General features: G+C 35.9%; 1 protein-coding gene across 44 annotated transcripts in view; it reads left to right on the plus strand.

Moving 5' to 3' along the window:
* NRXN1 (neurexin 1) overlaps positions 1-27,761 on the plus strand; it is a 1,070,775-nt gene that overhangs the window by 488,523 nt on the left and 554,491 nt on the right. For 24 of the 44 annotated variants that reach the window (XM_070236373.1, XM_070236360.1, XM_070236375.1 and 21 more), the window contains 3 exons: positions 4,136-4,519; positions 11,270-11,473; positions 14,031-14,057. In XM_070236373.1, coding sequence (XP_070092474.1) covers positions 4,136-4,519; positions 11,270-11,473; positions 14,031-14,057 — 615 coding nt within the window. The remainder of the gene's footprint in view (positions 1-4,135; positions 4,520-11,269; positions 11,474-14,030; positions 14,058-27,761) is intronic. The other 20 variants (XM_070236361.1, XM_070236351.1, XM_070236366.1 and 17 more) reach the window with 1 other exon arrangement.

Below are 27,761 nucleotides of genomic sequence, written 5' to 3' on the forward strand. Positions count from 1 at the left end.
TGCTTGGGTGAAAATGTCCTTTGATTCATATCAATAATAAAATTATTAAGGAATTGGGGATTCAAATCCCTTATCAGAAGTGTGTGCATTTCAGGACATTTGCACATGTGTAGGCTAAAGTATAAATATCTGTTTGGATTTAGCTCAGTAATAAAATTTAATTATTATTTCAAATAACGTTTTTACTCTGTGAGTTTTAAGACTATAAAAATAATTAACATTCCCACTTAAATTAAATTTTTGCCATCTCTTCTACAAAGATTTTCTAAAATATAAGTGCATATGGATTGGCAAAGCAGATAGAGAAAACAGTAGTTGATTTTCAGTAATGTTTGTTTCATTCTATTATGTTTGTTTGCAGAAAATTCCAATGAATGATATCTGACACATGCATATGCTTGCTGTGGCTCCTTACCTTGAATCAGGGTTGAAGTTCCAGTTCCTCTTGGGTTGTATTTGAGTTGAAGTTAGAATTATATTCCTTCTGCTTTCTCTCCCATCTTTCACTCTTTCTTATTCAGATGAGAACTCTAAAATTGTCCCTCAAAAAGATAATAAGTATCTATGGGGAAAACATCCCTATTCTGTATTATATTAAACTCTCAATCAGTGTTTTTTGAAGTGTGGGTTGCAATCTGTTAATTTGTTCCAAAATCCATTTGGTGGATCATGTCTAGCACTTGTATTGCTAAAATTATATAAGAAAAAATATCAGAGTGCCTCAGAGGTAATAGAGTTAAATATTTTTCTGTTGAGTTTTTGTTTCAATATGTGTATGTGTGTCTATAAGTATGTGTGCACTGGGCTGTAAGTAAACTGCAGTCATGCATTGCTTAATGCCAGGGACTCATTCTGAAAATTGCATCGTTAGGTGATTTCGCCCTTGTGTGAACCTCATAGAGTGTACTTACACAAACCTGGATGGTATAGCCTACTACACATCTAGGCTATATGGTACTAATCTTATGGGCCCCACCATTGTATATGCTATCTGTCATTGACTGAAAACATCATTATGCGATGCATGACTGTATATGAAAAGTTCGGATTAATTTTAGGTGTCATGATCAGAAAAGTCTAGTCTAATCACAGTTATAGTGAATATCTTACTCTGGCCACAACAAACACATTCATAAAAACATACCTGAGCTTTCTCACAATATTCTGTTTAAAGCAGGCACTAACATAGGTGAAAACATTAAGAGTCCAAGTTACTCCATTCTCATTGTCAGACAAACGGTTCATTGATGATTGTCTGAAATACCTGGCCGTGGTTTTGCCACTGAGAGTGTAGACACACTGAATATGGAAACTATAGAGCGTCCTGATCTATGGAAACTACATGGAGGAGACAGAGAGAGTAAGGTGTTATGCAAGCCATGAAATTCCCTCATCTCAGGAATCTTCAAAGCATCCTCTTACAGTCAGAATTATAACATCATGAATAAGGACAATGCAATTTTTCCAAGTATCTTTTTCCCCCCTGAACTGAATCAAGCTTGTTCTATGAATAAAAAGGCATCTAGGAAAAAATTACGTATTTTTGAAAACATATGCCTACTCTTGTAAAACTTTGTCATTGTTCACTTGTTGTGTGTCTCCTACCAATTCTCTCTCAATATTATTTATCCATTTCCAGGGAGTCTTCTTGAACTACTTGGAAAACGGTGTGGCATCTGTCTCCTTTTTATCTTAAAAACATAAGTCACTATGTTCGTTGCATGCAACTCTGCTTCCCACATATGTTTTTTTAAATGTCCACCCTTCCATTTCTCATTAGTACCCACTCTTTCTGATCATTTTCTCAGTTACATTAATGGCTGCAGAGGATAGGGATTATCTGTTAACTCACTTCTTAGAGCATTTGGACAGTTGAAAATGCATGTAATGAAGTTCTATTTAGAAGAGAAAAGTGTCACCATTCTCTCTCAAAATTATATATTTCATCCCCAAAATGTCTTTTTTTATGTTTTTTTCCAAGTAGGATTTTCTGGTACCTATATGTTCCTAAATGAGTTTTCTTCTAGACACTTGCACAAGTGTGAAGAGTAAAAATGAGTACTTTGTCGTTTTTCTCTTTTTGCTGCCTCCTTCTGAAATGCCTATTATACTCCCCTCTTTGGAAGGCCAAAATAACAATGCCTTGGAGTGTTTCTCCCCTGGGAGCTTTTTCCATTTCTTTCTGTGGAAGTCTAGAGAGACAAATGTCCTCTTGATGACTTGGCTGCCTGCGTGGTCTCTGTCAGTGGCTTCCATGCCCTTCTCCCTCTCAAATACAGATCCCATTTCTCCACCCCATTGAGGAGTGCCCCTTCTTCTGGCATTTGGAATGCTCCTGCCCACAGTGCAGAGACTACCAGCCCCAAGTCCTTAGATGCGCATCTCACGTTCTTCACAGGCCATATTTCTACTTGAGGCAGACCCTAGGAATTCTGTGCAAGAACCACAATGCATCTTCCTGCCCACCCTCTACACTCACTACACTTCCCCTTTCTGTCCCTACCTCTGTACCCTGTCCTCTGTCTTCATGCCTTAATTGTGTCTGTGCCCTAAATCTCTGAGGCTCTATGTCAGAGGCTGGCATGGCATCAGATATTTTCTATTCTGTTTTCTCTCTTTAGACTCTATTCTGCTTTAAGAGCTTGACCTGAAAAATAAATCTGGAATAATCTGGTCAATGTGGTGTCCTTTTCAGGCATCATATTTGCATTTTTACTAAGATGTTTCTGGAGAGAGAATATTGGTGGAATTTCGAGTAATCTGGTCATACAGGATGAAATTTTGTTCAGGAAACTGCCTTCTGTCTTTGATTTTCTCCTCTTTTTTTTTTTTTTTTTTGGAGGAAGATTAGCCCTGAGCTAACATCTGCCACCAATCCTCCTCTTTTTGCTGAGGAAGATTGGCCCTGAGCCAACATCTGTTCCCATCTTCCTCTATTTTATATGTGGGACACCTACCACAGAATGGCTTGACAAGTGGTGCATAGGTCCACGCCTGGGATCCAAACCAGTGAACCCCAGGCTGCTGAAGCAGAATGTGCGAACTTAACCTCTGTGCCACCAGGCTGCCCCCCCCCCCCCCGTTTTTTTTTAATGAGAAAGATTTGCGCTGAGCTAACAACCATGCCAATCTTCCTCTATTTTTCAGTATATAGACCACTGGCACAGGATGGCCACTAACAGAGCAGTGTAAGTCCGTGCCCGGGAACTGAACCCAGGCCACCACCAAAACAGAGCACACTGAACTTAACCACTAGGCCATGGGGCCAGGCTTCATTTTCTCTTCTTTTAATGGATTCCACAAATATTTTTTCTCTGATCCTAAAATAATCCCATGTGAATGTTTTCTTTTTCATCCTATGCTTAGTGCCAGGGTTCCTGTATATTTATAAACTAATAGAATTATTTTCCCCATACATTTGGAGTGAGGGAAAAAACAAAATCTTGTCAATTTAGATAAGTAACAAGTTTGGGTTAAATGGAAAAGTAAACAGCCAATTTAACTTGATTCTTGTGATGAATTATGATACACAATATTTATGCGGTGTTTATTATAAACCAGACGCTTTACTAGTATTATTTTATTTAACACTCAGAGCAACCATATGAGGTAGGTCACATTATTATGCCCATATTATGGATGAGTAAACTGAGACCATAGAGGTTAATCAATAGATTCATACAGCTAAGAGTGATGAAGTCACATTTTGACATAAATAATCTGTCAAACTATTTTTTTCAATAAAACCAATCCAGTCAGTTAAAGGTGGGGGCACACAACCTTTCTTGGTTTGCAGATGCATACCAGGATTGAAAATGGACACTAACCAAAGAGAGTCTGACTTTATTCCTGAGTGATATAGAATGCTAATTTCTCTTTCTTTTCTTCCTTCTTTTCTTCTTTCCTTCCTTCCTTCTCTCCCTGATAGCAGCTGACAAAGACCCTATGTTCGTTGTACACTTTGATCATTTTTCTTCATTCCACTGGGAAGTACGAGATAGCAGGACTAGAAAGAAAAATAGGAGAGAAAGGGTGATATTTAGCAGGAATAGAAAGAAAAATAGGAGAGAAAGGGTGATATTTAGAACATGTTGCACTCTGTAATGACCTGTGTGTTCTCTTGTCTTTGCAACAGGTACCATTTCTGTCAACACACTGCGCACACCCTACACTGCTCCTGGTGAGAGTGAAATTCTGGACCTGGATGATGAATTGTACCTGGGGGGCTTGCCGGAGAATAAGGCTGGGCTTGTCTTCCCCACCGAGGTGTGGACTGCTCTGCTCAACTACGGCTACGTGGGCTGCATCAGAGATTTGTTCATTGACGGCCAGAGCAAAGATATCCGGCAAATGGCTGAAGTTCAAAGTACTGCTGGAGTGAAGCCCTCTTGCTCAAGGGAAACAGCAAAACCGTGCCTTAGCAACCCTTGCAAAAACAATGGCATGTGCAGGGATGGGTGGAACAGATATGTCTGTGATTGTTCTGGAACAGGCTATCTTGGCAGATCCTGCGAGAGAGGTAGGTTTCCAAAGTCCAAGCAGCTGACTCCTCTGAGAAGAAAAGTGTATTAAATGTTGACCTCAACCCTTAAACTGACCATCAAAACATAATGTGTAATCTGCTGAAATAAACTCTCTGCAAGCCGAGTAGCCACACTTGACATGGTGACTGATGAGCCCTAATGATTTTCAAAGGGCCTGAGTCTGGGAAGACACAGCTTTTTAAGTACACAGCAGGAATAAATATTTAGGTCTTTTGTATCCTCCTGGGTATGGGCCTAACATGTATAATAGACAATAACTCTTTCTTTTGCTCAGTTTTTAATTTCAGGACAATAGAAAGTAAAGAAAGCATGAATTAGATCTATTTATGGCACCCAGTTCTGATATCTATGGCAAAAAATAGCATTTGTTGCAAGCTAAGCTGTAAGTTGCAACTTCCCTGACACCATTGCGTGATGCTAAGGTTAGCAATGTCGTTTCGCTTCAGTCATGTTACCCAAGGATGACATTTGAAGAGTAAGCTGACTTTAAGTCGTCTAAGTTCCACCACATTTTCAGAAGCGCATGCTGGTTTCAAAGACACTTACCTTTGCCTAGGACCTAACTGATCGTAGAAGATTCACTTACCTGTTTGATATTAAGGGTTAGTGTGCCTGTTGACTGAGCGGGTGCCTCTCTTTCCTTCTCTATTAGGAGGCAAAGCTACAGTATTTTTTTCTTTTCTTCTCCCATTAGAAACATAAAGGTTGAAGGAACGGTGAAGGGTGACAGCTGCCACCGTTCATCTACAGACCAGACCAAAGGAAGAAACAGCTGAATGAATAGGTCTAAGCGTGTCCTTCCATCGCCCTAAGAGTTTCAGATTAATGCTGTAGTCACCACACCCATTGCCAGTCATTTCCAACAATGGAAGAAAGATCAATATGAAAAATTATTGATGAGTTGTGCTATTCTCCTCTCATGCTCCAAATAACATTGCTGTATTAGACATTTAGCCTGAAAGTACTTGGCATCTATTTTTTAAGCCATGTACATTTAGTCTTTTTTCTCCCCTTAATTTCTGAAATAGTTTAATTCATTTAAACTATCACTTCCTAGAGAAGAAGTGGTGATTTTCTAAAATCCAAAGTTGAAATGTCACTTTGTTCTTTATCTTAATAAGGAGGCTTATCAGCTTATCAGTTCTATTTTAACATTAATATAAAAATTGATAATAATTTAATAATCTAATAATGATCTTAAATTACCTAACAAAATATTATCAGTTCTGTGTTATATAATTAGATAGGTCAATAGATGGGTAAGCATTTTAGTCACATAGATTCATTCATACTCCTAGTACCTAATTGCAATTCCTGTGAATTGTCATTAGAGGTTAGCTGTTTCTGCATAGTTCCATTTGTAAGGTGTATGCTCTCTGTAAATTTCCTCTTCTCATTTTTCCTTCTAATTTCAGTTTATTTGTTTGTATAGTTTGGTCTTTAGAAATTGCTAAAGGAAGCCGACAATAACAACAAAAAAGTGACAACGTTTGCAAGATAGATTACAGTTAGGCATAATGTGAGATGAGCAGGCTAGAGTGATTTAAGATTTTTTTTCATTTTAATCATTCAGAGAGCCACCAGTTATTCTGATGTCTCCTGCTTAAGTGAAACTAGGAAAGAGTCTAACTGTACTGTCACACGAATGATAAGAGCCTTCAGTTAAATATGCATGGTGTACCACCTTGTGGCAATACTCTCCTACTACATATGGCAGAAATAAAGATAGAAATTGTAGAGCTTCCTGAGCCAGAGTGAGGGAATGGGAATATTTATATATTACAATAATTAGAAGGAGGGGTGGGAAGCATATGTAGATTTGCAAATGAGACTTTAATAACAAACTTCATCACTGAGATTTGGCATATAATTTTATCTGACAGGTGGCTGGAAATTTCTGCAGATTTCTTTGTCTCCAGGTTGGTTGTGTATTGAGCAGAAAATGGTCATTTTTGTGTGGTTTTTTCCCTGCACTACTCAGTGTATTGTGAGAAGTCTTTGCCTTTCAGAATTAATTTTCTTGCTCACATTATGGTATCTCCTGAGAACAAGGGTGGTGTGGGATGCTTGTCATGCTCAATACCACAAAATTTGGCTTTCTTCCAGTTCCCAGCTCTGCCCCAGTTCACTCAACACAAGACCGTGCCCAGCCAACCCTCGGGGTTTTCAAGTCAAAAGGAAGGGCTTTGACTGTGGTTCTTCTCCAGATACACTCTGAGTTCATAAGGCTGTTGATCGTGTAAAGGTTGACTGACACCTTTTGAAATTAAACAAAATAAAAGGCACTAATAAAGTTTCTGTTTTACTATTATTGAGCAATAATTGATAATTTATAAAGATAATTATTCAAAGTAATTAAAAAGCATGTTCAAGTCCTTGGACCACGCAGCATGGGGCATGATACTGCAATCACATTATGGGAAATCTTCATTGAGCATTAAGTAAGCAAAGAAGTTTCAAAGAAAGACCAGAATATTTGCTGACTTAGGCAAATAGGAAAATAGTATTTTGTTTTACATGTATTGATCCCATAAGGAAGAGTAATACAGAAATAATGTTCATTTGAATGTAAATTAAATTCAGCCCCTTCCCTTCTGCTTTATTTTTAATAAAACTGGGAATTTGTGGAGACTTGGTCCTATAGAAATTATTTTTGTTTATATGTGTATGGTATAATCAAAGGTCTACTTTATACTTGTTTGTTAAAACGCTAGCAGATGGAGGGGCAGATGTCAGAGTAATATAATTTGGCTCCCTGTCTGATTTTCATCGGTGATCACAATATGGGACTGCCTTTCGGCAAAACTGAGCACAGGTGTACACTTTAGACTGCAAGAAGGAATAATATAGAAAAGCAAATTTATCAAACTTAATGACAAGGGGGAAGGAGATACAGGAGACAAAGATGAAACTTTCTCCCCAACTGGGAAGTATTGTATTGGAATTAACCTTTTAAAGGACGCTTTTGCCTTCTAAGTGGTAAAATAATTTTACTAACGTTAAAGGATCCTGCCAAATAGCATAACCTTCAAATGTCAGACTGTTGTTTACCATTTGTTTGGCAACTCTAGAGTACAACCTTGTGCACTTTTCATTTCTTGTCTAATTAAACATTGGCTCTAATTATGCGGAGTCATTTAGATGTTCATTTGTCGTTTATCAATAAATTATTTTCACATTGAGAATTCTTTAAAATGGCACTCAGGGGCACTCTAATTTTATTACTTTATGATGTTATTTTGTTCCTGCAGCTTTTTGAAGAAGGTTAAAGGCCAATGGTCCTGATTGTTTTTCTGCTTTAGATTGTATTTCATACTATATTTATGACCCATTGTCAGTTATCTGTGTTTCTAAAAGGATGTTCCCCCTACTTAGTTTTCAATCAAATTAAGCTGCATTTCATGGAAGAATATGAGATCATTTTAAAATATGATTACTGAATAATAGAGACTGGATTTACAGCCTAAATAAATAGAAGAGGAAAACTAATACCATTTTGGAACTTTTATCTGTATGATACCAAAGTAACTGAACAATTGATAATGACTTTTAAACTTTTATTCAGCTATTTATTGCTATATGAATATGGACAATGATTGACTATAGTTTAGGAAAAGAAATAGTAAAGATCCAATTTCTTTTAGATTATACAAGAAATGCATTTTTTCTATAGTTCACCAAAATTTAACAATCGTTAATTATTTTTTGAATAAACTACTACTAGATTTTCTTTTGGGAAACCTCTTATCTAATTGAAAAAAGATGTGGTATTATGTAGAACCACTGTATTTTAAAAGGATCATATTTTAGGGGGCTGGCCCCGTGGCCGAGTGGTTACGTTCGCGCGCTCCGCTGCAGGTGACCCAGTGTTTCGTCGGTTCGAATCCTGGGCACGGGCATGGCATTACTCCGAATCCTGGGCACGGGCATGGCACTGCTCGTCAGACCACGCTGAGGCAGCGTCCCACATGCCACAACTAGAGGAACCCACAACTAAGAATACACAACTATGTACCGGGGGGCTTTGGGGAGAAAAAGGAAAAAATAAAATCTTTAAAAAAAATAAAAAATAAAAAAAAATAAGAAAAAAAAAAAAGGATCATATTTTATTTTCTCGGTGTTTGGGTCAATGCTAGCCACAGGACCCCTATTTTAATAAATGGACTCTTTCCCTATTCTGTCTTTTGTGGCATGATTATGGCCTTTAAAGTAGACTTTAGGAAGCATTTTGTTCACGTACATTATCAAAATTAGATTCCACTTAGAATAGGCAAATAATTTCTTCAGTGCGCATTTATGTAAGCTTGATATCCAAATTGAAATAAGCTCTTTTGTATATCTTCAGTATCAAGTGCAATCAATAATTCAATAAGTATTTATTGAGGCCCTACTGTGTGCCTGGTTTTGGGGGCACTCAGCTGCCGATACAGGAATGAATATGAGAGCCCAACCCCTGCTCTCATGACACTTACATTCTAAAGGGTAAAGACAGATGATAGCATGTAAACAGATAAGAAATGGTAATTGATAAAAAACGAAATGGTAAGTAGATATAGAATAACTGGCGGGGGGTTAAAAGAGTGATTGATACAGGCCTCTCCAGGTAACTTTTGACTGAAGACCTGAATGCTGGAGGAACCAGCCATATAAGGATCTGGGGTGAAACTTTTAAAGACAGAGGGATCTACAGGCACAAATACTTGAGTAAGAGATGAAATCAGTGTGGCTGGAGTTTGCTAAACAAGGGAGGGAGATGCTGAAAGCTGAGGCCAGAGAGACGGGCTGGGGCAGATCACACAGAAGCTTATAGGTAGAAAAGGAGTACAGATTTTATTCTAACTGCAGTGGGAGACTATTGGTAGGGGGTGCAGGAACATCCTTGAAGCAATGAAGAGATATAATCTGATTGACTTCTTCAAAAGTTACCCTGGCTGCTGTGTGTAAAAACACAGAGTAGAAATAGGGAGACCATTGAGAGAGCTATTGTAGTGTTCTAGGTGAGAGATGGGAGCAGAGTCTGAGGGACTTTAGCAGTAACGGTAAGAAGCTGTCAATTCAGGAAATGGATTGGAATTTAGAGCCTACAAGACTCGTGGACTTGCAAATAGTTTGGACATGACAGAGAGGTTAAGAGTGAAATCAGAAAGGTTAAGGTCTGAGCAATGGGATTATACCATTTACTGAGATGGAGAACACTGGAGAAGAAGCATGTTGAGTTTGTTCATTTTGGAGGTGCCTATTGTATTCAAACCAGAGATGTTAAATAGTCAATGAGTGATAGATTGAAGATGGAGCTAAGGAGAGAAGTCAGGGCTGTTGATAAATATTGGGAGAAGTGAACGTGTGAGTTGACCACCATTCCTTAAGTAAAGAGGTAAATGGAAAAGAGAAGACTGTCAAGGAGAGAGACCTTGAACCCTCAGTGCTTATCGGTTCTGGATGTGCCTTCCATCCCGTGATGACCACAACTAATGATTAAAGTCTGTTAGAAGCAATACTTGATTCTCCTGACTTTTGAAAGATAAACTTGCAAAACCATAACTCCAGAATATAGTCCTAATAATGAGAATTTCCTAGTTTATTTTCATTCCAGGTAGTGTTTCTTTTATTAAGTGATATTCTGTGTTATCAGAACCAATGAGAAAGCAAAATGAGTCATACTTGTTTTGCAATCTTCCACCACCATATGGTGTTTAACATTAAAGGGTGCTGACTATTTCTTAAAGCAGTCAGGTTGTGGTCAATGTCTTTTGCTATTCGCTTGTTTATATGTTTAACACGATATTAAGGATCTTCTCTGTTAAAGCAATCCACTTTAGTAGCACACACCATCTCTTCACTCCCACCTCATCCTTATTCAATATTACCAAAGTACATAAAGCTATTGACTTTTTTGTGATAGCTTAATATTTTCAGAACACCAGGGTGGTGCTTACAGATAATATTTTAAGTTACCCTTTACCTGTAAATAAACCTGAAAATGAAGTTCTAGTTTGTGTAACTAAAAATTACCTTGTCAAACATAGTGACTCAGAAGAAACATCACATGTTGTTTGGTAATATGAATTTTCTTCTCTTATTGAATATCACCTTTGGTAAAGTGTTGATCTGGTTCCTGTATATGAGCCATATATTTTTCTTTTTCTTTTTTTGATTCTATTAGGGCAGAAATTACAAAAAAGTTGATAATAGTAACTTCTCTTAGAATCATGGGCTTTTAGGGCGAGCAAAGGCTTTAGAGATCCTGTGGTAGCACCCTGTCATTTTGCTGATGAAGGATTCAGAGCCGAGGCTGATTTCACAGAGCTGCCAGTGGCCTGGCTATATATAAACATGCATTAAATGGTTGCTAGTGCTTCAAACCAGGCTCACACTGTGGCTACACAAAATAATAGGATCTCTGCTCTTAGGAAGGGACACACATAAATAAATATTGATAATCCAACATGATTAGTGCTATAGGTAGAAAGTGCTATGGGAACAAAAAAAGGAAATGCAGCCATCTCTGCTTTTGTACTTTATTTTGGCGGATACTTCACAGAGGAAGTTCTCTTTACTGTGACTTCTTTTTCTGGCTTAAAAAGAAATGGCTCATTTCTGAAGAAGATGAGCTGAGTTTGTAGTCTTGTGTTCTAACGGGAAGACTTTAATGTCATGCTTTTCCTTTTCAAAGTATAAATGCACTAAACTAAGTGAGAACTTTTACATTCATTTCCCATCTATAGAGGCAACGGTTCTGAGCTATGATGGGAGCATGTTTATGAAAATCCAGCTCCCAGTGGTGATGCACACAGAGGCTGAGGATGTGTCCTTACGGTTCCGATCCCAACGTGCATATGGCATTCTCATGGCAACCACCTCTAGAGACTCTGCAGACACCCTCCGCCTGGAACTGGACGCAGGGCGTGTGAAACTGACGGTCAATCTAGGTAACAACTCGCCTTCCCCCATTGAACTAACACTTTCCACCTTTTGTTCAGTTTTGCCTGCAAACATTTATTAAGTAGCCTGTTTGCCATGGAAAGTTAAAACACTTGATGGTCTCATTTCCATCATTGAAATTAATTTAGGTTTTGGGGACATCTTTTTATTGTTTTTATTTTGTTTAACATAATTTACTGTTTTGTGATTTCTACCACTGAGGGTTCTTAAAAGGGAAGCCATATGTATCAATGAGGTTAATTGAAAAGATAAATGATGAGGCTCAAAGATGCCTCAAACTGAATTTCTTTTTGTTATATTTACTGACATTCTGATTGGTTATAGATGATGTCTTTTTAGATAAATAAAAATCCATCTACTTTACTTGGATAACATCTGCACAAAATATCAAATTTCTAATTGCGATCTAGACCAACAGTGCATTTACTTCTTGGGCTTCTCCTTTGAATAGTCACCTTTGTGGTATCTCATCTTTTCTGTTTGGAAATACTGTGTGGTGATATTTTGCTATCAGACAGCAATCCACAACCCTTCAATGCCCAAAGTCTGCGGCCCTTAGCAAACAGCCATGAGAACACTAAAAACACAGGCTCTTCTACAGAAAAATAATGCTTTCCTGCTTAATTGTAGCGTTAAGAAAGCGTCACTACAGTAAAACCTCAACAAGCTGGATAAAATGTGGGGGAAAGCCAGGCTGAATTAAGAAAAAGTCTGAATTGTAAACTAAAAAAATTTTAAGCAGTTTTGTTTTCAATTACATTCAAAAACACAAATTAAGAACTGGAGAAATCTTGTTGAGGAAAGTTCTTACTAGGCTGATTTTAATGGGTGGATAAGAATTATCCATATTTAGCACTTTGTTTCATGCAAGTTGTACCATCAATGTATAGTATAGCACTTGAAATCAGTTTTCTTCCTGAACTAGGCCTTGCACAACTCGTTTATCTGTTTAATTTTTCCCAGGTGATCTCTGTTCATATCAAATAAAGAATTATAAATGTTCTGCCCAATAAGTTTCAATATTATTATTAAGTCCAAGAGGAGTACAAATTAATGAGGTTTTACTGTATTTCCTTGAAGCGCTAAACACACACACACACAAGTGAATAAATAGAGAGAGAAAATAAAATTTGAATCTACCTAGATTTATAAAAAGAGTAATAAAATGTAATGAAGTAAGGCCTTTGTGGAAACCCTGCCTACATTTTCAATTGTGCTGGGCAGAATGGTAGATCATAAAATATAAATTATTTAACTGATAGCTTATTTAATACCATAACGTTCAATTAATATTAGTTAAATTAAGTTAAACAATAACGGTGTTTTTTAAAGATTACTGAAGAACACACAGCACTCTCCTTGACTGTTCTGTTAGAGTTCCCTCTGGTGACAAGGATAGGTTACTACAAGCCAATGAGATAAATTGCCTAGGGCAGTGAAGGGGCTGGTAGCCAAAGCAGAAACACACATGGGAATTATTCTAACAGCAAAGCATTCTGTGGAAAGAGTTGTGTAGGTGCTGGTCCTTGGCTGTTTGCAACCACTTTTCTGATGCGGTTGACGACACATGACAAACTCAGCTATGTGGAAACAGAATCTAGGTTTATATTTTTCGTGTTCCCCAAAGGCGTTAAATACTAACAACCAAAACCAACAAATATTTATCTATACATAAAATAAATATAAAACATCCCACATAGTCCTTTAAAGATAGCCCTTATAATCACAGTCTGTATTATCCAGATCAGACATTCTGTTCTTAGAGAACCTGCTTTTCTGTTAAGAAGCAGGTATAAGAAAAGGAAAATCAATAGCAATGTTAACCATGACACTTATTACATCGAGATAGCATTGTTAGCTCCTAAGAGAGGCATGGGCTTGTGAGCTCTGAAGACTAGCACTAATCCTTAACCACTAGAGTTTCTAAAGAAAACATACAATTGTTTTTTTCCTCCTCCAATTAATACAAGGCATGGAATCCAGCCAACATCTGGTTCTTACCTTTTTTGCCCAAGCAAATAAAAAATAAATAAATAAAAACATTAGGGTGAGATGAGAATAATTTCAACTTACTCTCAATTTGACCACCATAATTTTAAAGGATTCTGTTGGCCTTTGTGGGATATTAGATTTTGGAGGTCCAAGATGTCTGAGCCTAGCTGAGTTTGCACTGTACCCCATTGTGACGGAGCACTTTTTAATTATGCTGAAAACAATGATATGTTCTTTCACAGATGGGGAGAAAGTTGCAACCAGTCTAAGCCAAGCATCTTTGACAGTTAACAATTCTTTATTTCACTTAGATTTGTCACCATGTAGCTTTGTTTGAATTGGCCATTTTTCTTTAACCCTCTTGTTGTTTACAATGGTGAAGTGTTATAACAGTGAATCTGGGTTTTAGAAGTATGTAAAGAATAAATGATATGGAGTGGCCATATTTGCATGTGTCTGTCCCCGGAAGGGTGGACTGTGATTTTATTGGATGTCTGCAGCTATTACCTTGAAGGATAAATTTTCATTTTTCATCTATTCTTCCCCATCTAGATTGTATCAGGATTAACTGTAATTCCAGTAAGTGCCTATTCAAAATTTTTAAAATGTTATTCCTCCATTATGATGTAAGCTAGTCAAGAAAAAAAAAGAGAGCAAGAGAGAGGTGTTTATGAAACTCATGAATTCACTTTTGAAGTATACCAGTCCATCATCTGGGTTGTAAAAATTCATTTTGAAATCTGTCCAGTAGAAGACTTTCCCACTGCAGTTCCTACCTGTAAGTGAGAAAAGAGGTGACACATATTTTGCAACAGAAAGTGCAAACACCTCTATAGACCTTTGGATAAGGCAAGTAGCCTTTGTATTTTGCCACATCTTAGACTCCAGTAGCTCTCTTCGTGACCAAATTAGGAGAGAATACTATGAGTCTTATTTCCTTCACTTTCTGTTTTTATCTCTTAACTCAAATATAGAAAAAAAAAAATTAGTTCCTTTCGTTTTGAGAGTTACTATTAAACCTTTCTAAATTCAACCAAAGTTTTACATAGGAAAATATGTTTCTCCAAATTATATATATATACAGAAATTACTTGTCTAGAGAGTCTCTTCTTGTTCGTTATGAGTGTTTACATGATGAATTTTTACATCCTAATCATATATCTGCAAAAATAACCAAAACCCTTCAAATCTGTGATATGCATGCCAAATGATGAGTCAGAAAAGATGCATGGACTGAGTTTTATTCAATTGTAGGCTAGAGAATTCGAAAGGATATAAGGACTGTGATTTTATTTTGAGTTTTAGCATTATCTTAAAAGTAAACCTATTTTATTTCTTTACATAAATATTTAGGTTTTTCTTTTCCAGGTTTTGCTGACCACATTAACGAATCTCCTCCAATGATAACACAGTTGTTAGTTATTTAAATAAAATGGTTCTAACAAGCTTCTAATCTCTCATTGTCATAGTCAGTAAAACATTTTTCTATATCCTTGAAAAATGATGAATGTGAGTTGATGAGTTCTATTCCCAAAACCATTGGTTGTATTTCCAAATGGGAATGAGTCATCCTCTGAGGAACAAAATGGTGGTCTTAAACTTACAAAAACAAGAAGCTTTATCTAATGAAATACTTACTGTTTTGAACACCATGCTTCTTATAACTCAGATTTGTCTTCAAATATTTTAATGTTCATTTTAAAGTAGCATAAAAATGTCTTTTCAGTTGTAGCAACAAAAAGGTCACTGAATCATGAATTATGAAAATCAAATTGATAAACTATCATACAAGGCATAAAAAATTATTTTAAACATAATAGCTCCTGAAGTAATCTCCCAAAGCTCTCGCACAAGGGGAATTTTCAAATGCACATCATCTCCTCTCAAGCCCCATCTTTTCCACACTTTCTGAAAAGGAGCATAGGTTTTGCAAATCTAATACCATGGTTCAGTTTGCTTTCTGCTCTTGGGAATAGATGCAGGCAAAGTGGCAACCCACAGAATACTTTCCCAAAGCCAGACTTGTGCCTTAATGCAGCAATAAATGTTCTTGATTTTTCCTGAGTCTTAGAAAATCCATGCAAGGAAGATATTCTTCTCTAGACTTCTGCTTTGTGTACTATTTTTATTTTATTTATATTAAACAGACAATAAAAAGTGGATTTTTAAATGTACAAAATAAACTCTAGTATTTGATGGGAATTAACCAAATCAAATGTGATTGATTCTGTATTCTCTAGGTATATCAATGGTTTTTTGAAATATATGTTTATCAGCTAATGACCTTGCTAGACGCTTCTTTTCATTTGGCTTATCTTATGAGATTCTGATATTAAGCATAGTGTTTTTTTCTGGATATTCCACAGAATAATACCTTTGAGGACAAGGGTTTTTGCTGGCTAGTGGAGTTTTTCCCTTTTTAAGGAGTATGTGTTACATTTAAGTTACTTGAATTAAATGAATGATTGTGAGCTTTCAGTGCACACCTCGGACAGGACTGCCAATGCCTTAACTTGACAGCAGTCACTGGAAAGAACAGGTAACATTTTCATTTCCTTTTGCCTTTGTTTTATTTAGGGGATAGTGGGCAGATGTAGCAAGAACCCCAAGTTCCATCAAGAATTCATGTTATTACTCAACCTTGAGGAGAAGGAGGAATTTATGTATCAAATAATACAAATCTGACTCACAGTGCTTAAGTAAGCAGAGATTTCCACCTGAAGTGCATTCCCTACCCAATAAAAAAATAAATTAAAATATCTGTATCTCAGTATAAATCGTAGTATAACTAAAGACTGTTTTATTACATTTATCCCCGGTGAGCCTTGACTTTGTTTGAAACCGGGAGGAATGTATGTTTATTAAATCACAGCCATATATCACTACCATCTCTAAAAATTACTCCATACCTAAGATGGCAACTGTATTGTGAAATTCACATGACATACGTCAATTGATGTCTTTTAAGAAAATTTCCACAGGTAATATACGGACTATAACCTAAAAGATTATCTTACATTGATAATTAATATTAAACTCGAAATTATTGTTTGAACAGAAACCTTCCCAAATTTCTCTGTACTTACTCAGAATAGGTCTACTGTTTCCCGCAGTGGCTCCATGCTTCCTCCTCTCCCACCCCCAGCTTTCAGCAGATGTTATTACTTGATATGGAAAAGAAAATATGTATAGTATCAGACTATCCAGTCTTTGCTACTGAAGAATAGGTAGGAGGGAGGAGGAAGAAGCTCTAGCTGCCTGCATTCAGACCTGTGGGGCTCTAAGAGACGGCAGATATGTTTCTTTTTCAGCTATTCCTATGTCACTAGTTTAGATGCAGCAACAGAATCTTCCATGAACAGGCCAGGGCACAGCCTTTTGTTAAGGTTCTTTTGAGAAAGGGCAGATTTGAATTCCGAGGACTGTCTCTGTCAGATTCTGTGTTGCCGCCCTTTCCCCCCAGTAGGAAAAGCTGTCAAGAATCTTTAAATGGAAGAAGAGAGCCTGTTTTCATTTAAAAATCAAAAGCTTATTTTCACGTGTGGAGAGGGTCCTTTTTAAAAAAGAGCTGTCTCTATGAATAGTGGTCATGTCAGTGTCAAAATATATGCTTTGATCTTTCAGATTACAAATGGAATGTCTCTGCACGCAATCCCAGACCAATCTCAGCTCTTTGATGTCCGTTAGCTTATATCATTGCTAAAATATGTTTGTTATCTGCAACTTGGAATTAGATTAAGGTCAGTTTTTGCAGATTCATGGACTGGAAGATGAGCACAGAAGAACATTATCTATGACTTTCCATTCTCCTCTGTCCAGGATAGGAATAAAGGGACAGTCAGATTACTCTTGCCTGCTCAGTTAACTCCAACATTGAGAACAATGGTCTACTATCATAAGATAATTTTATAAGGAAGTTGCTAAAAAACCTACTGTCTTTTAATGTAGATAATTTTGTCCTTGGAAAATGAAAGGCACTTCAAAAAACAGATGGGAAAGAACTGTAAAATCACATTCTTTTAACATAAAGAGGAAAAATTATTTGAATTATTGAAAAAAAGACAAGTTGTAGACTGTTTTACAAAAAATAATTACTGGAGAAGTATGTACTAATACAAATTATTCATTAACAAATCATTACCGAGAAAATCCAAGTCAGACTGAATAGTACTTTTTGTGACTAACGCGTGAATTATTTGCATGAAAAGATGAATGTTTGATAGTCCCTTGCCTAGTCTATAGTCATTCATTGACTTAAAAAGTCTTTTAAATACTATAAAGAATGCAAAGGAAACTTTCTCTCCTTGTGAAATTTTCTCAAATGCATTATTAGTAGGTCTGTAGAAGCCATTGGTCTTATTCTGAATTCTTTTTGTAGTCCAAGTATAAAGACTAATGTCTTGGTCACTCTGAGATAGAGTCTCAATTTCAAATTTAGTGGCCAGTGATTTCCAACAATACACCCAAACTCAAAAGGTTATGTGTTTCTTTATAATTTTTTTATGAAAATTTGGTCTTTGTAGTGATATACTGAATGCTTAAATAGTCCTGATTTTTTTCTCTTCTTCTAGTAGCTTTAAAAATTGTTAGTGCTGTAATCTTTGAAGTTTTAAATATATTGAAAATTTGAAAACTAACCTTGCTCCTATCAACTATAGGTGAGTCCTAATCGTCACATAAGTAACTACTTTAAATATATGGTGGATGCAGGGAGATTTTTGCATTTTTGTTGTTGTTAGTGTTTTCTTTCTTTTCTTTTCTTTCCTTTTTTTTTTGCCTTTTGTCTTTTCAAATCAATAACATAATTACAGAATGTCCTTCCTGCCTGCAGGAATGCTTGGGGTCCCTCCTGCATCCATACAAAAATGGATTCTGATAAATTCATGATCTCTGATGTTTGTTTCGCTTATTTGCATTATTTTGGTTTCTTTATGCCTTGTACATGTGTCTCTCCTCCTGCCCTCCTGCTCGTTCTTCCTAGCAAGGTTTACTCTTCTTACTTCTTCATTTCCAAGGTTGTTTCCTCCTGTTCTCTTTCCTCTTGTTTTCTTACAAGAATAGAAACTTTCTGGGGTTGAAAAAATATTTTAGTAGGCAGACCTTCCAACTATTTTTGGCTTCTCAAAGAAAATGGTTTATCTATGATGCAGAGAGAACAAAATTGCAGATGACATTAATGTGGGCAAAGTGTCAAGGGTTGAAGTTGAACTCCTTTTATTTGCAGTTCAGTGTCTAAGTATTGGAGAGAAAGGGAATCGAAGGCTGTGTACTTACCCTTACTTTTGACTTGGGTATAGTGAAGAAATGCTCTGAGTAGTATGTTATTGGAAAATGTACTATGATGGATGTCTGGAGTGGATAATAAGATCTTTGTATTATCATTTTATTACCAGAATGAAAAGATCAACTGGATATTAGTTATCACCAATTTTTTTATGTAGATAAAAATGGAAAGCAATAAAAGAATGCAAAATGTCAACCAGTGGCACTTAAGCCATATTAGATTGCTTTGATCAGGCTGCTGTTTGGCACGCTACTTAAAAAGATAGGAGGACATTCTCGGGGCTGGCTTTTGTTAACATGAAGCAAATGTTCAGTTCAGAGCAGCTGCCTGGCACCTGAAAAGCCGAGAACTGCAAAGGAGAGTCTCTGTCTCTCCTCCCACACAACAGTCTCCTGATTTGCAGAGTTCCGTCATTCATTGCCTCACAGTGACGGGTGCTGTCCATCCACCCAGGATAGGGGCTGCTCAAGGAATAAAGGAAGATGAATATATAAAGACAGAAAACAGGAGTTTTGTTTGTTGTTGTTGTTATCATTTTGGGGTGGTGTTTTTCGCTGAAAGTTTATATGAAGGAAAGGAAGAGATAGTTTATAAATGATTATTTTTAGCAAAACTAAAACAAATTGCATATATAGAGAGACCATAGATTTCTGATGAAAAACAAATAGCTAAAACAGGCAAAGGGAATTGCCACATGACAATAATTTTTTAGAAAAGTATTAAAATTGGAATAAAATTTAAGGGAAACCCATCTGGATTTTAAATTTATGAGAATTATAGAGAAAAAGTACAGGCTTTTTTTGCATGTTTAAATGGCTACATAGTTTGGGCAAATCATAGTGTGAGGCTTGATAAGTAGAAGATTTGGATCCATTTTAGTGAACAATTACTGTTCATTGCTTACATGCAAATATAAAATGCTGCCGTGTTTTAAAAGATATCTTTTGTACAGGTTAAGAATTCATCTTGACATCAGGCTTAATTATTATTCACTAAAGCATTTCCTTATTGCTGTTTTAACAGGCTGTGCTCAAAGTAATGCAAAATTCCAGATTATTGTTGGCCGAATTTATCAGATTCTCTTTCATTGTTGAAAGTTGGCATTATAACAATGGCCTCGGTAGATATTGTCAGAAAAACCCAGAAAGTTTCAGAAGAAACTTTCTGAACTTGACGTTCTCTTGGTTTCTGTGAAAAGAAAATTTTCTTTCATCCAACCAGATGTCACCAAATGTAAGAGACCACAGCCTGTTGGTCAGATGTTTTTGTTTGTTGTATTACTAGAAAGAGCTAGTTTCTAAACATCCATCATGTCTTTCATAGTTTTGAGTTTCTTCCTTATTTTTTAATTTTTTTCCTTTTTCTTTTTCTGAGGAAGATTAACCCTGAGGTAACATCCGTTGCCAATCTTCCTCTTTTGCTTGAGGAAGATTCACCCTGAGCTAACACCTGTGCCAATCTTCCTCCACTTTATATGTGGGTCACCACCACAGCATGGGTGATGAATGGTGTACGTCTGCACCCGGGATCCAAACCCTCCAACCCTGGCCACCAAAGCGGAGCGTGTCAAACTTAACCACTATGCCACAGGGCCAGCCCCTATTTTTTAATATTTTTGTTGTTGGGTGGTAGCATTTCAACACATTATCAATGACCCAGAAAATCAAAGATAAAAATTTGAATCTGACACTCTTTGTCATTAATAACATTATTTTTTCATTTAGCCAGCTCATTGTGAGATGTACAATTAGAATTTCATTTATTTTTTAAAAAACAATAATAATTTTCTGTATTTGGTGTGTTTGGTCTTTTTACCTATATGCCATAATGATTTAGGTTCATAGAGTGTTAACTCCTATAGAATCAAAGACTAAAAAGTACTCAGGAACTTCTATTTAAAAGACTCTAATCTTTAGGAAAGGCTTAATGTTCCACGATGATCTAAAGCTCCATGCCAAACCACTCATTTTACTAGTGTGGACAAATATAGATTAGACATTTTTCTACAATTTTTGCATTCCTAATTCTACTCAAAAGAAGGCCACTAACGATTTATACCTTATCAATTGCTTTCCTATCAGAGAATATGAAAGCAAATATTATGATCATGATTTCAATTCCTCATGTAATCACTGGACAGAAATTATACATCTGCTATCTGCTGAAATAGATGCATAGTTTAAAAGGTGATGGCTTTCTCCACTTAACTATAGGTCAGCCATGATAAATACAAGCATTCCAGTTAAGCTTCCGTTTATAGGAGCATCCATACTCTTCATTAAGACCCAATGGTTTAGGACGCAAAATATGAAAAATTTTGAAGCTCTTGAAGAACTTTATTTGATGGTCTTTAAAAGTTTTAGTCTTAGAAAAATATGTTTCATCATTTGATTATTTTGATTATTTGATTATTTATACATATTTTATTATCTTGTGGAATTGGCAATGTTTTCTGAGAAAATAGCTTGGCTATTTGAAGATGTTTGCATAATTTGAAAGTGCTGATTGTTTTCTAAAAACTGACACAAATTGTGGAAAACTATAGAAAAGATTTTTAGAGCATAAGTTTCGGAGAAATACTAGGGTTCACATTTTGTAAGTTAGTTTTCCTAAAGATTAGTGGTATACTATATAAAGGCCCATTAAAATATAAAGTATATTAATTTACATTGATCTCTGTACACTCAATAGTTTGCTTTTAACTGGAATTTTAGAATCTTTTTCATTACAACAAAAACTCTTTAATTCAGTTCCCACTAACTCAGAAGTCATGCCTACTTAAACACTTCTTAGACTGAATTACACCACTATATACAAGGAAAGGATTTGTTAAGCCAATGGTAACGTTTACTAGATAACAAAAGGGTATTTCTAATCTACTTAAGAGAATACACTTTTGAATGCTCCATAGGAATTCATTTAGCATTGCTAACCATTCTTATCTATTGCCTAAAAATAATCCCTGGAAACCATAGTGGTCAATACTTTAGAACAATAATATTGTTTCTACAATATTGTGTACTAATTCACACTGTCCTTCTGGGTTAGTTCAATTCTTTTATGATCCGAGGAATAGACATGTGTTCAGGTTGTCTTAGTTAATGAAGGCTTGTTATAAGAACAGCTAAGAGTGGATGTAGACAGGCAATGATTTCAGTCACAACTCAGACAGGTTTTATGGAGATCAGAATGGGATTCAAGAACTAGAAGGTTGGGGGCAGCCTGGTGGCATAGTGGTTAAGTTCATGCACTCTGCTTCAGACCCGGGAACGAACCTACACACCACTCATTAAGCCATGCTGTGGCGGCATCCTACATACAAAATAGAAGGAGACTGGCATAGATGTTAGCTCAGGGCCGATATTCCTCACCAAAAAAATAAAATAAAAAGAACTAGAAGGTTGTTCAGCACACAGTGTGGTTCCAATGGCCAGGTTATCTTGCCATCCCTTCGTCTGCTGTCACTTAAGGCCCTCTTCTCAAGGTTCAGCCCTTCTGGTGACTTCATTATCCTCCATCTTTTGTTCTGGTGCTCTTGCTACTCCTCCCCCTCTGCTGCCTTGCTTCTGCTTGGTTATAGCTTCTCCTTTGTCTTGTCTTCTGCTTACTCACAGTGTCTCCTACCTTATCGTTTCTGTTCACTGCCATTTCCTTGCATGCCCTTTGGCTTGTTGCTGCTCCTTCATAATTGTTTACCCTATATACGTTGTGTAGTCAAACTCCCCTAGAAAGAGAAGCTAGTGGATTCATTACTTATCCTTGTCTTGTTGAGCAGAACTTTCAAATCATGTCATCTCATAAGCCACTGACCAGATTTTAGCTTTAGGGGCAGATGCCCCCTGGTTATCAGAGGAGGGGGCCACATAATATACTCTCCTCAAAGGAGATGTTGGAGCAGCAGGCTTTCCACGCAATCATCTTTTCTCCAGGCTGTGCGATTAAAAACGTTTTTACCTTAGTCATGAAATACCTCTGAGGAGTACAATTTGGTCCACATACTACTGGCTAACACATGATACATAAGTAAAGGGGGCAGAGTTCTTTAAATCAGGGGAGAAAGTGCACAGGAGCATTAAGGAATCTGGAGAGTGAGATGTTCAGTGTGCTCAGAGCTCTTGTCCATTTCTTTCACTTGTTATCAATGGGAACAAAGAGCAAGATGGATAAGAAGTGCATTATGAAAACAGTTTCCCCAAAGGTAAAGTAAGAAATTCTAAGAGTATTTAAATTAGTATTATTTTTATTGTGCTTAATATTGGATTATTTGTTTATTATTATTTGTTCTTTGAATGTGTCATTCATATAATTGTGATAATTCTTCACCCTCCCATCACCCTTTCCAGGAGATAATTCTAAATATAGATTTGAAATATTTTCTGCTGAGTAGTATTGAAATAAACTAAATTTCAAAGTCTATTGCATTTTTCTATAGGTGATTATTATAATTAAAATTGCTTTGGGAATGTGGGATTTAAGGTAAGAATTATCAATTCTCTTTTAAAATTTGCTTATGAAGAATGTAGGTAGCCCATGAAATTTACTAATTAAATTGTCAGACACATGGAAAAATCAACCAATTTTGGCAATCAGGAAATTTCCGATGTAAATAAGTAAAAATGTACTGTGAGGAAATGCAAAGAATTCTGAAATGTCTTACATTTCAATAGGTGCAAAGGAGATTATGCATGTGAAAATTAAAACACAAGCATATAGAACTAATGTACTATAATGGCTGACTTAAAATTGCTGTTATGGATTTTTCATGCATTATGAAAGTGTCCAGTAAAAGAAAATGAAAAAGAAATTATTTATAAATTATGTAAATATTCCCTTGGAATACACACATATTCACCTAAGAGTGTGGAAACAGGCAAGCAAAAATGAAGGTAGAATGTGATGATGATTACAATTACTTGAACAGTAATAAAAATAGCAATTATAATAACCACATAGAAGAATTCTGAGGGGCCGGCCTGGTGGTGCAGCGGTTAAGTTCGCACATTCCGCTTCTTGGCGGCCCAGGGTTCGCCGGTTCAGATCCTGGGTGTGCACATGGCGCTGCTTGGCAGGCCATGCTGTGGTAGGTGTCCCACATATAAAGTAGAGGAAGACGGGCACCGGCGTTAGCTCAGGGCCAGGCTTCCTCAGTAAAAAGAGGAGGACTGGCAGTAGTTAGCTCAGGGCTAATCTTCCTCAAAAAAAAAAAAAAGAATTCTGAAAGTGACATTACAGATGGTGAAATTCCTGAAGTGTTTTCATCTATCCTGAATTATTTTATCTGAAGATTCAGTTCAATAAATCAAGTGAGAAGTTTTACATTATCAAAAACAATATTTTTGTAAATCAGCAATTCTTTAAACTGCTTAATTAAGTAAAATTAGTTCAGCCAATATGCAATGAAGAAATTATCAGTATCTCCTATTTTTTGAGTTATCAGAGAAATTGCTTTTCTCCGGTTTCTGGAAGAATAGCCCTCAAAATGTTTATAGCATCTACTGGTGAGATTGTAGGCAATTTTTAATTTCTCCTTTTCATTCATCATCCATACATTGTAAATTTTCTACAAACACTTTTTTCTCTCCTCTAGCAATTTAAAATAAGCAATCAAAAGTGAATAAAAGTAAATACTCTGTTAGATATAATTGAAACCAATCCCACTATTATTTAGGACAATCTAAGCCTACACTACATCATATATTATATGATGGTGTTACATATTAAATTATTTGAAGACTAAATTTCCCATTCATTTTGACCTATGAAATAGTGAGAATGAGCCCCTTTTTAAGCAACATTTGATTCCTAATAAGGAATAATATCCATTATTTAGAAGCTAGAGGAAACAGAAAATACACAAAAATAGCCTACCATTTCAGTCCTTGGAGAAAAACTTTAATATCTTAAATGCCCTTACAATATATAATACTTTATACATTATAGACAACATATAACATGTTGTGTAATATGTTTCTTTAAAAATATAGAATCATGATGTGCAAATGTTTTGCAATGGTCTTTAGCAACATATGGTAAACATTATGTCTACAACATGTAGCATTTTAAAATCTAATCTATTGCTTATTTCAGATTTTATTACAAAGTGATAGTAAGCAGGTCCAGGTCATTGAGCTAGTTGAAGAAAGATGCAACAGGGAGGAAACATAAATGTACAAAAGTAAGTTCTATCATGATTCATCAGTGATCTGTGAGCAGTCAAGTGAAAACTGATTGGAAGCATCTGTGATCAAGATCTTGAGAAACAGATGCAACTGGAATAACCATAAATGAAAAGACACCTCGAGATGTATTGGTATAAATTATCATCATCAACTGTAACCCACTAGGTGAAAGCCTAATTAACTTAATCTCACCATAGGAAGATTGACCAGGAACAAGTACACAGATGTAATATTATTTCTAGCAGTTGGTTGACCAGCTCCCAGAAATTTTCAAACACTATCTTCTCAGATTAAGCAGATTAATTTAGCATAAGATTTAATTGCTAACAACCATTGCAATAGCTGGGCATTACCTTCTTAGAACACTTCTTGGATAGTCAGGCAAGCCATTCATTTCAGAAGACTTTGATCTAAAGACAACTTCAAACAAAGGAGTAATTCCAATATTTTTCCAATTACTAAAATAAATGGGCAAATAGAATCATAGCACTCAAGTTAGTAACTAAAAGCTAGGCTGATAAATAAACCGATGATGATAAAAGAAAACAATTAAGTTAGCCGTATCTGTTATTGCAATATTAAAATTCAAAATAAGAAAGAATTTGGGAAATCATGTCAATGGTGGGAGAAAAATTTATATTATTTTAATTTTTACATAGTGATCCCTGAGAAAAGAAAGAAAAAAGATCAAAACAAAGGAGAGGGGCTGGCCCCAAGGCCAAGTGGTTAAGTTAGCACACTCCACTTTGGCAGCCCAGAGTTTTGCTGGTTGGAATCCTGGGCGCGGACATGGCACCACTCATCATGCTGAGGCAGGGTCCCACATAGCACAACCAGAAGGAACCACAACTAAAAATACACAACTATGTACTGGGGGGCTTTGGGGAGAAAAAGGAAAAATAAAGTCTTTAAAAAAAACCAAAAACAAATGAGATGCTACAGTTCAGCAATTCTAAAGATAAAATATTCCTTACCATTTTCCTTAGAATATGTTTTCTTTAAAAAAAATCCATGATATTTACAACAAATACTGAAAAATAGATTTTCAAGCATTGTAATGACTTCCGAGTGAAGAGAAAGGAAGGGGACAGATAAACTCAACAAAGCTAGAAACTTACATTGTCTTTTTTGTAATAAGCTTCTTATTTTTGGAGAAGGTTTGTACAAGAATATTCAAAAATATTGAGGGATAGCTAAATTTTGTAAATTCAATGTTGAATTTAAGGATATTCAAATGCACTGACAGTAACAAGGTCTGGAAAATAAAACACAGGTAAAGCCATTGTTCCTTGAATTATGCAAAAATATACATTCTTCTTGGCCTTCTCAAAAAAAGAAATTCTATAACTATTACAATAGAGTATTCAAATGAGAAATGATGTATTTAATTAAATAATCTTTGCATTTGTGACTATAAACCATGACTTCATTTATGGAATGTCAGATTGAATGTTTCTAAATTTCCAAATGCTCAATACCTGCATGCTTTTTCATTTTTTTCATTCAGATACCTTGGAATTGTGTAGGCATTGCATAAGATATGTTTAAATAAATGTCAATATAAATCTATGTAGTCCTTTTCTTTTCATGTTACTCCAATGCCAAATACATTTTCAGTTTATAATGCTTCCTTAAAATCACATTGACTATTTAGTACTTAATTTTATACCTGCAAGCTATCCTATTATGTGATAAGCATTTCTTGCAAATGACCTTTTCCCTTAAAATAAAGTCACAGTCCAAATTTTTCCTTTCATTGTAATAGGTTTATTTTATTATGCTTTTTCCTAAACCAGCTGGTTGAGCTAGATTAGATTTAAAGAGAGCTATTTTAAAACATTCTTTTAGCAATATATTTATATAATTTGTGTTCATTTTTACTATGTTGTAAATATAATTATATTATTAGAAGGTAAATTGTATATTTTAAAATGTATGTTTTTCACATTGAAAATTATTTACATCAGAGCTCTTTATCCTGGTATGTCATAAATGGGTACAATCAATGTCGAAGCTATAGAGGCTAAATATGTCTTAGTAGGTGATTTAAACCTTGTTAATTCATTTGCTTAGAGCTGTGATATTTAGCCAGATAGGAAGCAGGGGGTGAGGCAGCTACACATACTGGAGTTTATTTTGTAGATAATAGAATAGAGTCCACATGAGTTAGGAAAATGGCGGAGGAGTCTCTGTGGGGTGTTTCCAGTAGCTCTCCAGGGTCAGACCCTTTGGCAGACAAAAGATACATGTTTCTCATTAAAGCTTGAATTCCCCAATTCCTAAGCCGACTATTTTCTTTGCATTTGGAAGTTACTGACTGCTGGACTTAGGTCAATTTGCTCTCCTAGGCTCTACACATCATTAAATTTATTTTCAAGGGAACTGAGCAAAAAAGCTATCCAAATAATTAGCCAGATAACTGAGTTACCCAAGTTCTCCAACCGTGTGACTTACTGGGTTCTATGCTGCCGAATATGAAAACAAAGGGATGAAGATTTCTATTTACTGACACTTCTTAGTGAAAGTAGGGTTTAAAAGCTAATGGAGTTACTTTTCATTAACCATTTGGCTTAATTAAATATCAAGAGATATTTCATCTACCATTAAAAAAATCCCCCCAAAATCTAAACAAATACACCCATTCAGTAAATATTTAGTGAATGGCTGTCATGTTCAAGGTACTGAACTATAGAACATTGGACATTTTCTCTAAATTTTGAAACCCACTGGGGTGATAATAATAATGACAATATAATTTTGATACTAGTTATTATTGTTGTTACTATAATTGAGGGATTACCATGTACCAGGCATTGTTTT

This window comes from Equus caballus, chromosome 15, assembly GCF_041296265.1.
Source record: "Equus caballus isolate H_3958 breed thoroughbred chromosome 15, TB-T2T, whole genome shotgun sequence".
In the NCBI taxonomy this organism is placed as follows: Eukaryota; Metazoa; Chordata; class Mammalia; order Perissodactyla; family Equidae; genus Equus; species Equus caballus.